Source organism: Chelonoidis abingdonii, chromosome 7 (assembly GCF_003597395.2).
Source record: "Chelonoidis abingdonii isolate Lonesome George chromosome 7, CheloAbing_2.0, whole genome shotgun sequence".
NCBI lineage: Eukaryota > Metazoa > Chordata > Testudines > Testudinidae > Chelonoidis > Chelonoidis abingdonii.
In genome coordinates, this window is record NC_133775.1 from 20,175,994 (window position 1) to 20,190,969 (window position 14,976).

The following is a 14,976-nucleotide window of genomic DNA, read 5'->3' on the forward strand; positions in this document are numbered from 1 at the left end:
CTGAAGGAGAAAGAATTATCTCTGCAGGGATTCAAACATGCAGTTCTAGGGAATCTAAATATTCCCTATCCAAAACCAAAATCACTAAGCTTAAGGAACACGTGAAATATGGAATCTTATATTACATTTGCTGCTTTAGAAGAATACTTGGGAACCTTGTGTAATGAGCAAGATTTAAATATTAAATCAGAGAATAAGAAAAGGCAAATACATAATAATTATTGAGTAGTTCTGTGAAGGACATTGATGTGTTTAATTATCCTTGAGTTGGCAGTAGCTGCCTGTAGATTTTCTACAATGTCAGAAGTCTTGTCTGTCAGTCTTTGGAACATCTATAGCACTAGATGAGACAGAAGGAAGTGGGAGGGGGGTGGGAGAGGGAAGAGCGGGGGCTGGATTTAATAATTACTTTTATCTTTTTCACTCAACACTTGATCATATTTATATAATGCTAAATAAACATGACTGTCTGTAGCTGTTCCATGTTTGCTGTAGGTTAAGGCCCAGTTCTGCAAATGCAACTAAGCACAGTCCTTAATATGATAACTGGTCCTGCTGACTTCAGTGCAGTTACTACTCTCAAAGAAAGGACTATGTTCAGTAGAAAGTATTTGCTGGCTTGGGCCCTAAATTGTCAATGTATATCTATTTCTATTGTGTCTTCTAAAAGAACATGCAACACGTCTCTAGTAAGGTTTGGGAGAAAGGAATATCAGAATGTGAATGTAAAGAACAAACACTGAAAACAGAAGCCCACATTTCTCCATAAGAAGGGTACGGTGTACAAATCCCATGAAAGAGATATTAAGACCTATGAAAACGTTGTTACCACAGCAGTCATGTGGTTCTTATCAATTGGAAGGTGGGTGACAGCAGCTGACCATAAAAACCACAGCTCATGTGAATTAGCTGAGAAATTGTTCCCAAAGGTTAAACAGTAAAAGCTGCATTAGACTATTTTTTGACTGATATGCATTTTCTTTTTGTTGCAGAGGATCACCAGACAGGGATGGAATTGTAAGTACTGAACTCTTCTTATAAAATTATTCTTAATGGCATTCAGTCTGTGTCTGTCTAAAAGCATTGCCCTCTGCAAATCAGCATAAGGAAGTCGTACATTTTCTCTCTATTTTCATTTAATGTAGTAAATACATTAAAAATTCTCTTTACAAGATAGCTGTTTGTTTAAATCAGAGGAATTCAGTCTGGGAAGATTGTTTTTGTCAAAAAATAAGCAGCCAATATGGATGCAGTGCCAAAATCATCTGTGCTGTACATACAGCCACTTTATAAATCCTGTATAAAAATAGTTCAAAGGTAATGTTAAATAAAAACAAGCATTTGAAAGCTGCTTTTTTATTATAAATGTTTTACTTTTTATGGAAAAATGTTGTGTTGTACAGCATTTTCTGCACAAAGGATTAATAATCTGAAAGGTTATTAAGAGAAATGTGACAAATTTGATTATTTTCTGTGCAATTTTTATTTTCTATATTAAATTGAAAATAGGAGAGTTGTTACTTTACAATTGCGGCTGCTTTAACTTATGGTTTTAGGAATGAATGTCCCTACTAAAACTGGACTTCAGAAGGGTCTTGATTCCTAAATTTCCACTTTGCAAAGAAGTATGTTGGGTTCAGACATCAATTTTACTGTAAGTTGTTTTTTTTTTTTTTTTTTAAGAGATTTTGTACTCAGGTTTAAAAAGCTCATGCCTAAAATAAAAATTAGGAACATATTCAGAAGGAAAACTGGTGCAGCTGGGAAACAGTTTGTAGTTGCTCTGCATCCTACTCAGAGCTCTGGAGTGGAAACTAAACCAGTCATTAAAAATATCATGTGTGTCTCCCGTAAAATCACACAAAAATCGGATGGCCTAATTACCGCTTTGAGTGTTTGGCATCTGACCCAAGATCCTTAGCTTCGTGATAACACTGCACTCATAGAGCCCTTTGTCATTAATTGTTAAGAAATGTCAAGAAATGAAGTTCAGAATATTAAACTTTGGGTGACACTTCAATCAAGGCTCTATTCATCAGAAAGAAAGGGGAAAAAATAAAGCTTTCCAGATTACATGAAACTGTGGAATGTACAAATCTGTCTTCCATAGTCTTCAACCTCTGTTTCTCCTCTTCTGCTCCTTTTCCTTTACTTTTCTTTCTGCTTCCTCCTGTCCTCTGCTTTCTGTTCTGCTGCTCTCAGACTGTTTCTTCTCTCTCTTCTATATCAACTGCAGTCAGGGATTTGCCTTATCTCTTCTCTGTGTGCAGTGCTCCTTGTCTTTCAAATGCAGTGCAACTTTCCTTTTCTCCCTCTGCAGTTTCTGAGGCCTCCTGTAAATGGGACGTACTTACCCAGAGATAGTGATATGTGGGGGAAGTCTGTTCATCGTTGTCATGTAGACAGACATAACCACGCTGTGCTTCTTGAAGCAAGAAAAAAGTGTAAGGTGGATGCCCCCGATATAGGGAGTCGAAGAATGAAGAGTTAACTTAATACAGGGGTGGCCAACCTGTGGCTCTGGAGCCACATGAGGCTCTTCAGAAGTTAATATGCAGCTCCTAGTATAGGCACCAACTCACTGCTCGACCCCTGGCTCTGCCCCCATTCTACCTCTTCCCCTGAGCCTGCTATGCCCTTGCTCCTTCCCTACCCCCTCTGAGCCTCGTGCACACCATGAAACAGCTGATCAGGAGGTGCTGGGAGGGCTGGGGAGGCGCTGATGGATGGGGCTGTCAGTGGGCGGGAGGTGGTTGGGAGCAAGGGGGAACTGATGGGAGGCTGCTGACGTATTACTGTGGCTCTTTGGCAATGTACATTGGTAAATTCTGGCTCCTTCTCAGGCTCAGGTTGGCCCCCCCTGACTTAATAGATTAAAAGTCCTTCTGAAATCAATGGCAAAACTACTATTGATTTCAGTGGTAGCAAGATTGGGTGCCAAAGTTGTGGGTAGCTTGTCAGACCACATCATGGCTTTTTTGTTGTTGATGCTAACGAGTAGCAGAAGTAGCAAATGTTGTCATTAGATCTAGTATTACAGGCACTCACTCCCTAACAGGAGTGTCGGGCTGAGGGGTGGGGCCGGGCAAACCCCCACATCCTGACCCCATTTCCCCAGCAGGAGTGCTGGGGAGGGACCCGGGGGGATTGCAGGCAAAAGGGCTGAGGAGGGGCCACCCACTTGCTCTGGCCCAGGGCCCCACAAACCCCTAATCAGGCTCTGCAGGTTTGTAAACTAATGATTGAGCTAAAAGTTATGAGCCAGGGCCGCCTTCTCTCACTTTCCGTGCCCCCAGCCATTTTGCATGAGCTCTCTGATAAGCAGTCTCTGAACACTCCTAGTGGATTGGGTCCTGCAAGTGAGTTAGGCAAAGGAACGCCTATCTTCCCCTAGTTTGTGCATCACATTGAGAGTACATGTGCAGAGAGTACATGTGCAGCGGCAGAAGCATAGGCACCTAGTAGGGCTGCCAACTTTCTAATTGAGAAAACACCGCCCTTACCCTGAGACTCCTCCCCTTCCTCTCAGCCCTCCCCCACTCACTCCGTCACTTGCTCATTTTCACTGGGCTGGGACAGGGGGTTGGGTTGCGGGCTCCAACTGCAGGTGTGGGCTCCAGGGCGAGGGGTTTGGGGTGTAGGAGGGAGCTCTGGACTGGGGCAGAGGGGTTTGGAGTGTGTGTGGTGGGTGAGGGCTGTGACTGGGGTTCAGGTTCTGGGGTGGGGCTGGGGATGTGGGGTTTGGAGTGTGGGACGGAGCTCAGGGCTGGGGCAGGGGAGTTAGTGTGTGGGAGGAGGGAGTGGTCCAGGCTCCAGGTGGCATTTACCTCAGACGGCTCCTAGGAAGCAGTCGGCATGTCTCTTCAGCTCCTAGGGTGGAGAGGTGGCCAAAGGGGCTGTGCAGTTCCTGGCCAATGAGAGCTGCGGAGCTGGTGCTTGGGGCAGGGGCAGCATGCAGAGCCCCCATGGCCACCCCCTGAGCAGAAGGGACATATGCCACTTCCCGGGAGTTGCGCAGATCCAGGTGAGGAGCCTGCCTGCACCACCAACCAGACTTTTAATGGCCCGGTCTCTTTTTGACTGAGTGTTCTATTCGAAAATCAGAAACGTGGCAACACTAGCACCTAGGGAAATTTTTACTGTGTAAACTTAAGCACTGTGCAAGTTTAGGAGGCTGCAGAGTTTGATAGAAGCTGAGTGGGGGTATTGTGAATCCCAGTGAGACCTGATGCTGCAACTTAGGCACCTAAAGTGACAGTTATTCTCGTAAGTCCTGTTGTGAATCTAACCCTTGGTGTAACCTCCGTCAGTATGCTGTCTTCACGGTATGGTCTTGAAATCCCAAACTACAGAATCCCAACCATTCTGACTGTATCAGTTGTTGACAAGTGCTGATCTTTTTTTATAGAGCAGAAGTTCTCAAGTTGTGGTCCGTGGACAGTTGGTGGTCAGATGGTGCTGACATCTCCTTCCCCATTTTCAGCTGCTAACATGCATTAATAGATAGACAAAATGTAGTAAATCTCTTCCTAATATTACCTTTCCATGCAAACAACTGCTGTAGTTTCCACAGGAGTGATATGGTGATTGTAAATGGGAGGGAAGATGGTCTGTGGATCAAGTAGAGCGGAGATGTCCATGAGACAGTCAAGAAGGGATGTTTAAGAAAGAGTACACATTACAAAAAGTGTGAACTTCTGATACGCTACCTGGTTCTTCCTGCCCATTTTACAGATTTAGGGCCTAATCCTGTGGGATCAGGCCCTTTAATCATTTGCTGAACCAGGAATAGGATCTGATGCATCCTTGAGATATAAAATATCATAAAACCTCTGTAGCCCAATATCCACCAAGCCTATTGTCTGGTGAATAGAGCCCTGGTATAAGTCCCAATGTTTCCTTTACATTTAAAGGAGCCAAATTTGGCCAACCTTCTTTTTTAAACTGTATAGTATGTTTGCTAACTCCATGTCATTCTTTGTGTGTTTAAAACCCTCCCAATACTTTAACACTTTTTCTACAAAACCAAAATCCATTCCAGCTTCCCAGCCCTCATCCTCATGAGCCACCCTTCAATAACAAACCAGAGTGTGCACGTGAAGGAGGAAAAAAAATTTCGGTAAGGAAACAGATTTCAGTTTAAAGCTTCCAAAGGGTAATAAAAACAGTGAGTAACAAAATGTTTTAAAAATTGTTGAACAAATTAGGAAAAATACCTTTCAGACTCCCATATAGTGAGAGAATTCTGATATGTTAGCTATAAATACAAATTTACTACTAAAAATGTAAAGATTAACAACCATGCAGAGCACATTCAAAGCGCCGTTTTTACTCGGCCTCTAAAATAAGGTACTCAGTTCTGCGTTTAGGTGCTTTGATACTACAGTGATGAGCATGATATAAAACCAGAAAGACTTAGGGCTTGTCTACATGAACAGTAGGCACCAAGTTGGGGTGTGACTCTACCCCACACTGGCCTGCCGTGGACTAACTATGGACGAGGATCCTCTGGACACGTTAATAGTTTATTAATGTGCTTTGATTAGTCCTGTTTCAAAGAGGGTTAGCATCAAAGGCATTAGAGAACTGTTAATGTGCATCAGCAGGGTCCACACAGACAGCTGGTTTGCGGGATGCTAGTTCAGGGTAGCGTCACACACCAGCTTGCTGCGAACTAAATGTTCATGGAGACAAGCCCCTAGGTGCTTTGTGGCCTGATCCAACTTCCACTCAAATCGGTGGAGAGACTCCTATTGATTTTAGTTGAAGTTGGATTGGGCCTTGAAATGTGGGTATGTGAGTGCCCCGGTGCTACTGTTAACCCAGTTTCATTCTGGGTGCTGTCTAATTTAGTTGCCCAAGTCTGAAAACTGGGCCTATATTAAGTATCTAAATCAGAGGATTGTTTAAACATATTTAGTGCCTTAAGTGTGGCCTGACATGTTTAGCATGAATAAGTGTGCTTAGTTTGACATCTCTCAGACTGGTAAACAGCATGTTGATTGGAAAAGAGATTGGTTTGCTGCACGTACAGTACATTTTAATTGTAGAGACTTCTTTGGCATTTTTTATTATGTGGCAAAGAGACAGTTGACTTTGCTGTAAGATGAACCTAACCATAGTGACATCAGAAATGCAGCGCAATTCCTGTCTGAACATTATAGTGGTCTTCATCTATGCCGCTCTGTGGAAAGGTGCATTAGGGTTTTTTTTATAAACTCCTTTGGGTAAATGTTTTATAACTTTGCAATTAAAATTTACATTGAGAGTACACGTTCTCAAGTTAAGGACAGAACTCTGCCCAGCTATCAGTTTTTGGTTTTGCCCTGGGTGGGGCTTGTGGCGGGGGTGTGTGGTAAATAATAGCAGAGTTTGACCCTAGATCAATCTGAGCCTCTTTAGACTTCCAGCACACACCCCAGATGGAAAATTAGTCACTTTTGCTGTACGATGTAGCACCATTTCTGCAATGAATACAGTTTACTGCTTATAAGAAAGCAATGTTACCTTCTGCAGAAACCAATAATACCTGTTGGTATATCATGATTTTTTTCCAGAAAAGACTAACGCAGTGGATGATGACTAAGCAAGGAGGCTCATTGTATAAATGAAACATTACTTTTGACAAGGCTTTCTACACATTCACATACGTATATGTACCCCCACAACTACTGCTGTTATAATCCAAAGAAAGCTATGTATACTCAATAAGTGAAGGTGTTGTGGATATCTGTCCAATACTTCGTGGTGATGAACCTATAACACTATAAATGTGCTGAAGTGTCTCAGCACAGTGAATTAATAATTTTACTTCTCTTCCTCACAGGAGTGTTGTGGATTTCAATTAATGGTTGTTTATAAAGTGCACTGAAATAGACATGTGGAAGATTCTACAGAAATGCAAAGTATCATTTATTTGCTGGGCTGTGGATTTTGAATCGCCCTATTTGTTACCAAAAATCAATCTTTTACATTATCTTAAAATTTGTATCATTTGTATGAAATAGCTGTTTGTTATATAGGGATATCACGATCATCTAACCGTACTGACCAGTTTCTTTAGAGAGTTGCTAGTCTGGCCATTCTGTGACAGATTTCAGTAGTTTGCTGCAGATAGACATTGTGTGATTCTTAGCTTTTCAATTTAAAATTTGTAAATTTGATCTCAAATGTATTACAGAAGAAAAGTAATGGAGCTCCAAATGGATTTTATGCAGAGATTGACTGGGAAAGATACGTAAGTATGTGGATGATCTCCTTCCCCCATTTAATAGATGTCGGTGTTATGTGATGGGGAATTCATATACCTTCATATGCTGCAGGATTATCTCACTCTTGTAGACATAATCATTTTCACTGATCCAAGTGTGTTTGCTTCATTGGCAGCATCTTCATTTCACTCTCTCCACTTCAGAATGAAAATCACATCCTGGAGTATTCACAACTCCAACCTGGTTCAAATGTTACCATGTATTTCAGGCAAAAGACTCAAGTTTTCCTTTCCACCCACTTCGTTATGTGGAAACGACTATTACTAGAGCAAGTGGGGGTGACTGTCACGTTGCACGGCAGAAAATTTTTGCCTGTTGTTATGAGTTACACCTAAGATTACTGGAACTGGGAGTGATTCATCAAAACAATATTATCTCCAGGTTTTTTTTGTTTGACGTGAATTTGACAATGTTTCATGTGCAGTTGATTTAACTATAGGTAGTTTCCCCTGTTGTTCGTGTATTCTGCACCAACAGGAGAGAGAGAAAAACCTGCAATAAAAATAGGAAAATATAATTGTAAAACCACAAAAATTGATATGAGGGAACTAACCCATTTTTTTCATGCTGAGTACGCCTCTTTAAGTGATGTAGTTCAACAGTAAGATTCACTCCATCACTGTGGAGAAAAAAATGAATTCAGCTATTTCATCACCCTACAAATGTGCAGTTGAAACCTAACCTTGCTCTGAAATATGTTTTATATCCGCATGTTAATTAGATTGTGTAAAATTGTCCAGATACTGGGGAGCTCAAATTACCCATTAAGTACCAATTACTCTGAGTAATAAGGAAAGGTCTATTTGAGACCAATTATACCATCAATATGGAATATGTCAAAGCTTAATTGGAAAAAAAATAAATTTCAATTGAACATTGAGAACATTTACCTGCAATGAAGTGAACAGTTTGAAACTATGTTAAATGCAGCACTAATAACTTCTGCCTTAACTGCCTATGGGTCTGATTCTATAGCCTATTCTATAGGCTCAAAGGCCTGCAAAGTCAAATGCTATTCTGGAATGTATGGGTTCTAGAGTAGAAGTCCTTCCCTAGAACGATTGTGTTTCTATACTATATGGCTTCTTATTTTTGGTGCCTGCCTTCCATTATTTCCATCTCTCTTCCCAGCATTTGTAACCTGCCTAATTCTGTGGACCATAGTTGCAATAGTTTCTGCATCCACCCAACCGAGACTGTTAAAGTCCTGTGTAATTCCTACAATCCTGCCTTTCTTTTCTCTCCAAACCCTTACACTTGCCAGGTCATCTCTGTGCAGTGGACTTGATTGACACTGCCAGATTTAACAGCAGTATCATTTACCTTGGCATGGTAGGGTAGTTTATAGATACTAGCAAGTGCAGCTCCAGCCATGTTAAGCCTCCTATAAACAAGCCTTCTCTTCAGCTTGCGGTATTTTTTTTCTAATTTTGGGTAAAGCTCACTCACTCAGCCCGGTGTTTCCTTTGACATATCCTCCTGGCAGAAGAACTAGCATAAGCTGCGCTTTAATAAAATGTTTAACAAGAACTTAATTACTTTGCTTCGTTTATACCCCATCCAGAATTCACCTGAGCTTGATGAAGAGGGATACAGCATCAGACCAGAAGAACCAGGCTATATCCTTTATTGTTTGCCTTGCATCTCAGTTTGCAAACAGTAATATGATCATGGGTTCATGGAGTGGTCACTGAAATTTTCCTCTGATTTTTCTGTACACTGTTATTCCTCAGCTAAAAGTGAAGCCCAGTAGAAAATTGCCTGATACAGTTAACCAGAAGGCACTTTAATTGCCTTGTTTTATTCATAAGAAATTAATAGAAAGGAGTAAATGGATAGGAAGCGCACTGAGAAATAATTATGTTCAGTGCATGCCACTAAAACAGATGTGATAATAATCCTTACAGTGAGTAGAAGCAGATTTCTAGCCCTTTTCTCTGGGTTGGCAGAAACTAGAAGGGTTGCAGAAGCAGTGTGTTCATTCATTGGAGGAAAGAAGCAGTTTACATCTCTCTGCAGAACGCTGTTGGTCTTGTAAGAGAGACTTGTAACATTTGCTCAGCTCCTCTAGTTTTATTTATGAGTCTTGAAAAGTAAGAATCATCATCGAATGGCCAGAACCCAGATCTCTAGATTCTCAATCCTATTTTCAGCTCTGCCATAGACTCACTTTGGCAAGTCACCTAATTATTCTTTAGTTTCTCCATCTGTAAAATGAGGGTTCTACTACTTTCCTTCCCAACGAACTAGTGAGTGTTTATAAATCATGCTGTGATTCTCTGATGGAACTTAATATAGAAATGTGAAAAGTACTGTATTTAGTCTCCAGCTTGTTTATACTGATCTAATAGCTGTTTAATTGTTGACACTCTTCCTTTCATCCATTTAAATGGACGTAAGCAGGAGCAAGAGGAGACATCTTGTTTTTCTAAAAGCAAATCTAAGCACAAATGAATTTGCCTTCTGAAAATCACCATCCATTTACACTGATGTATGTATAAGAGGCTGTGAAAGTGTAGGTACATATTTTATTTAAAATACATATGTCTAGGGTGTGATAAGCACCATAGAAAACCCTTAAGATAGCTGTACATTTTATTTACTTGGTACAGAGGAGTCATAACATTTTAGATATTCTCAAAATGTAGAACAATATATACACACTGGCCCATCTCATCCACTATAATGCACAGGTATGAGGTGTGCAAAAGAAGGAGGCTGAAAGCTCACATGTGCTATCCCTTCATCCTCCTCCTGCTGGCCAGGACCTCTGCATTTTGTTTGAACAGACTGAAGAATTCTCTCTTATTCCAGGTTGTAACACACAGCTGATGACCGGTGCAGTGAAGGCTAAGTCCCCTTTCCTCCAACCATATCCATGTTGCAGGGAAAGTTAGTGGCATAAGATTTGGTGCTGCTACACCCTTTGCATGGGGGTGATCTCCCTTACTGGCTTTGCTCACTTTACAGGTAGTCTGTGTCAATGGTGCAATACAAAGCAGCCACACTGCATACAACAATCTGGCCTGTGCCATGAGCTGCCTTTAGTAAGTAGACCGTGGGAAAATAGGCTCATAACTTCCTCCTCTGTTGCCGCTGAAACTTCCTGGTTATGTGTCAGTGTACAGAGTGTAAACTGGTACAGTGCTGACTGGTGAGAAAAGACTACTTGTAAATTAATGCTATCCCACAGTGCAGTTTTACCTACTTTTATGAGCAGTCAGTACTTTACATCCGCGTGTGTGTGTGTGTATCATATACAAATATGACAAAATGGAATGGTGGTGACAGGATTGGCAAAAATGTGTATCTTCTGTTACCCCTTTTTTGCTGGTGTACAGTTGGAGTAAAATTTTCAAAAACATCTAAATCCCATTTTCCAAAGTGACTTAGGAACCTAAATCTTACTGGAAAATCAGAGGTATTTAGGCTTCTAAGCACCTATGTCATTTTAGAACGTGGGCCTAAGGCACTTTTTGAAAACTTGAGTTTAGGAGTTTGAAAAGATGGGGATGGGGGTACTCATTTGCCTCCACTGTGTATAAAAAGCCTACCTCTTAGCAGAACAAAAAATTCTTTAACTGTGATCTACCTACCAAAGGAAAACACTTTTATTCCTCAAGCGAATCAGAAGAAGAAGAAGAGTCACACAAGAAATTTAACATTAAGATTAAGCCTTTGCAGGCTAAAGACATTCTTAAGAGCGCAGCAACTGTAGATGAATTGAAAGCTTCAATAGGCAACATTGCACTTTCTCCATCTCCAGTGGTGAGTGCCTTGTGTTTTAATCTTTTACACAGTTGGGAGAACAATAACATCCTATCCTGGTTAATTGTATTAGTACTCAGCAAGTCTGTTAATTGAGCATCAAACTGATTTATAGTTAAATACAATTTTTTTGCACTTTGTCTAGTTTAGACACCATTTCTTAGTTTAGTCACCCAGCAGCCACAAATAGTTCTGGGAGATTTAGTCTCATGATTCTTAATAGATATTTTTAGTTCAAAATGTGCAAAAATATTATAAAGTTTCCTAAATATGTTACAATCCTATGAAGAGTCTTCTTATAACAACTTCTCTATGTACTCTTTTATTTTAGCGAGCTTCACACATCTCCAAATGACCAAAACCCAACATGTATACTTTTTTCTTATTTTAAAAAATAAGTATTTGGTATTACAGTAGAATCTGGACAATCCAAACTCCAGTTATCTGAAACTCCCCATTATCCAAAACAGGGTCACGTTCCCCTCATATCTGTTAATTATGTGGAAATTTCCCTCCTATATCAAAACTTATTAGGGCCTGATCCTACCAGTCTTACATTGGGCAGTTCCGTACAATGAGTCACCTTACTGAAATCAATGGGATGGATAATTCATGTAAAAAAATTACTACTCAGCATGGGTAGGGGTGGGAGAATTGGGCCCTCGGTATCTCTCATGACACTTGACTAACTGAGATTGTTCTGTAATAGCAATAAAACAATAAGACGAAACTCCACTGAGGTTGTTGGTGCTACAAAATGTAAAAATGGCAAAAGCAAGATCAGAATTAAGCCTCATGTATTTCTCTGCTTTTACCTTCCTCCTTTCAGCCTCGCGTCTTAATTTTAATTTTTGTTTCATTTTCTGCTGTACATAAAAATCCATCAGAACGACCTCTCGTTTTGATCTGTTACTTTCCAGGTCACAATCACATCTATGCATCTTTGTAATAACACTGATACACAATGTTACATGTACATTCCTTAATGAAGAAATAAATCTAGATTTCTAAAAGGAAGGACCATATTTAATTAAACTCTTACTCTGTTTCATTCCATTAGCATGTATCTTTTTCAAAGCTTGCCAAGATCTGACTTGCTATCCCAATCTATTCAGCTGTGCAAAGCTCTGTGATTTCTCTCCATAGGTAAAGTTTTAAATGTTTTTGAAATTGCATGGATTTGCAAGTCTGGCATCTTGCTTTGAGTTTGGGATGAGAATGCACTCCAAAAACTCAAAGTGAAAATGAACCAAAACTGCAGTCTTCCCCATCCCCCTTATTCTAGGCCAGTGCAACATCACTAAGGGTACGTCTACACTGCACGATTATTTCGAATTAGCTTAAACCGATATTACAAAACAGATCTAATAAAATCGGTTTAGCGCGTCCACAGTGGGATCCCGAAATCGATTGTTTGCGTCCATGGTCCAAAGCTACCATCGATTTCAGGAGCGGTGCACTGTGGGTAGCTGTTCCTCAGCTATCCCATAGTTCCCACTTCCGTGTTGAGAGCACAGTGCCTGATGGGGCAGAAAACACTGCCCCGGGTGGTGCTGGGTACAGCCTCACCCCTCCCTTTGTGAAGGCAGCAGACAACCCTTTGGCGCCTTTTTCGCGGAGTGCATTGAGCAAACGCCATAGCACAGCAATCTTTCCCTTTTTTTTTTCACGTGGTGGTGGGGGGAAATAAACTGAGGAGCTGTTCCCTGAACCACGCCAGACACTGTGTTTGAACCTACAGACATTGGGAGCTCAGCCAAGAATGCAAATAATTTTCAGAGACTGCTGTGGACTGTGGGATAGCTGGAGTCCTCAGTACCCCCTCCCTCCCTTCATGAGCGTCCATTTGAGTCTCTGGCTTCCCGTTACGCTTGTCACACAGCGCTGTGTATCCTGGAGTTTTTTATTCAAACGCTTTGGCATTTCGTGTTCTGTAACGGAGCTGGATACAACAGATTTGTCTCCCCATACAGCGATCAGACCTAGTATCTCCCGTACGGTCTATGCTGGAGCTCTTTTTCGATTTCAAACTGCATCGCCAGCCGTGCTGATCAGAGCTCCACGCTGGGCAAGCAGGAAATGTAATTCAAAAGTTCGCGGGGCTTTTCCTGTTTACCTGCCCGCTGCATCCGAGTTCAGATTGCTGTCCAGAGCGGTCAGTGCTGCACTCTGGGATACCGCCCGGAGGCCAATAACGTCGATTTCCGTCCACACGAACCCTAATCCGAGTTATCACTATCGAATTTAGCGCTACTCCTCTCGTTTGGGAGGAGTTCCGAAATCGATTTAAGGAGCCGTTTAACTCGATATTAATGACGACGTCGTGTGAACGGATACAGCGTTAAATCGGTATATCGGCCATTAAACCGATTTAAAGTCGCAGTGTAGACCTGGCCTTAGTTTTATGAGTGTCTAAGTAATCCCATTTAGCCTTCCCTGAAGTGAGGAGTTTTAGATCTGGGATGAAACCCAAACTCTGGTGATAACCTGTCTGTATGGTTTCTCTATGGAAGTTTTACTCTCATAGTTGGCCCATTTTGTGATTTTTTTTTTTTTTCTTAAATGCTTTCTCCTCATTGTGACCAGGGAGCTTGCTGGAGTTTCACATTCAAAGCCCATAACCTGTATTAAAGTTCCTAGGATCATGCAACATCATTTAAACCAAATCTGTTTGTGATTCTCTTTGCCACATCACAGCCACAGTAGTCCAATGTGCATATGTCTGTGTGTATCTATATATAGGTAAGGGTATCATTTTGTGGGAAGAGGACAAATGCTGGAAAATTTAAAAATAGAGAAAGCACTAAAAATATACCAAAGGGATCAACTGTTTACTGTCAGGTGCAGAGATAGGGGCAAAAAGATCTAATGGTCTTCTTCAATGTCTGATTTACGCTTCTGGGATTAAAATATTTGTCCTCATTTTAAGCAGCAGAAACTACAGTACTGCTATTCTTTACAAGTAGCAGGTGCTCTATGTAGAATTTGAAATCTATAAATTGGAGCAGTTAGCCCACAATGCAGCCCCCATTCTGAGGTCTGTCACCCTCACTAATAACTCATGTCTCCATGATTCATGACTGTCAGATGCATGGTACTAACTCGTCAAGTAATTCTGTACTTTGGACATCTAATTGCCCTAAAGTTTATGAATTTGGAGTTGATCTCATCTGAAGAATATTAAGGATCATGAAATATGTTTGCAGGCAAATGAAGATACGTTAAGAGAGTATCAAAATGTGGTCAGTTCTTGGCAATCACATTTTTCTTAGCAGTTACTCTGCTTTGATAATTTTGAAAGAAAACTCACATGAAGCAACATGTGAGGAATTAGGCACATGTGGCCACTTGCTCTCTTGTGCCTTGTGTTCCTGAAATTTGAAATAAGAAAATAACAACTTAAATTCCACAGAACGGCACATTCTACCAAATACACTGCAAGATCAAAATCTGTTTTCACTTACAAATTAAATGAAAGTATCTGTTTCCTAGTTTCTGTGATTCTTTTTCCACTGAATGGGAGTTTTGCCTTTGACTGATATGGAGCAGGATTTAGTCCCTTTGCAAACACATTCATGTTTGTTAATTTGCTGCTGCATGAAGCTCTTCCCTTTTGCATGCAAACGTGTCAGAGTTTGGTTTGTGGCTAGTCTTTGTTCTAGTGAGCTGACTTGCACAGTTATGAAATCGTAAAGATGCTGCAGCTGGCCTGGAGGCAGGACAGCAGTGTATTCTGTTGCTGGGTGCGGAAGCTGGGTTCAACAGTCAATTTGAGACTCTCATTTCCGGAGCTGTGGGGACTGTAAATCACGCAGAATGATGGCTTTATTATTCTGTGGAGCATGTGGCTTCCTGATCCACTGACGCTGCCTGGAAGAAGTTAGACTTGAGGCTAGTTGCTGCAATGCTGATCACAGAAGAGAAATATGTGAATTAG

The 14,976-nt window shown here is 41.1% G+C and overlaps 1 protein-coding gene across 1 annotated transcript in view; it reads left to right on the forward strand.

Annotated features, from left to right (window-relative positions):
* SGIP1 (SH3GL interacting endocytic adaptor 1) overlaps nt 1-14,976 on the forward strand; it is a 157,183-nt gene that overhangs the window by 56,435 nt on the left and 85,772 nt on the right. Inside the window, exons 3-7 of the mRNA XM_032771942.2 lie at nt 993-1,017; nt 5,042-5,119; nt 7,181-7,237; nt 8,836-8,890; nt 10,864-11,039. Coding sequence (XP_032627833.1) covers nt 993-1,017; nt 5,042-5,119; nt 7,181-7,237; nt 8,836-8,890; nt 10,864-11,039 — 391 coding nt within the window. The remainder of the gene's footprint in view (nt 1-992; nt 1,018-5,041; nt 5,120-7,180; nt 7,238-8,835; nt 8,891-10,863; nt 11,040-14,976) is intronic.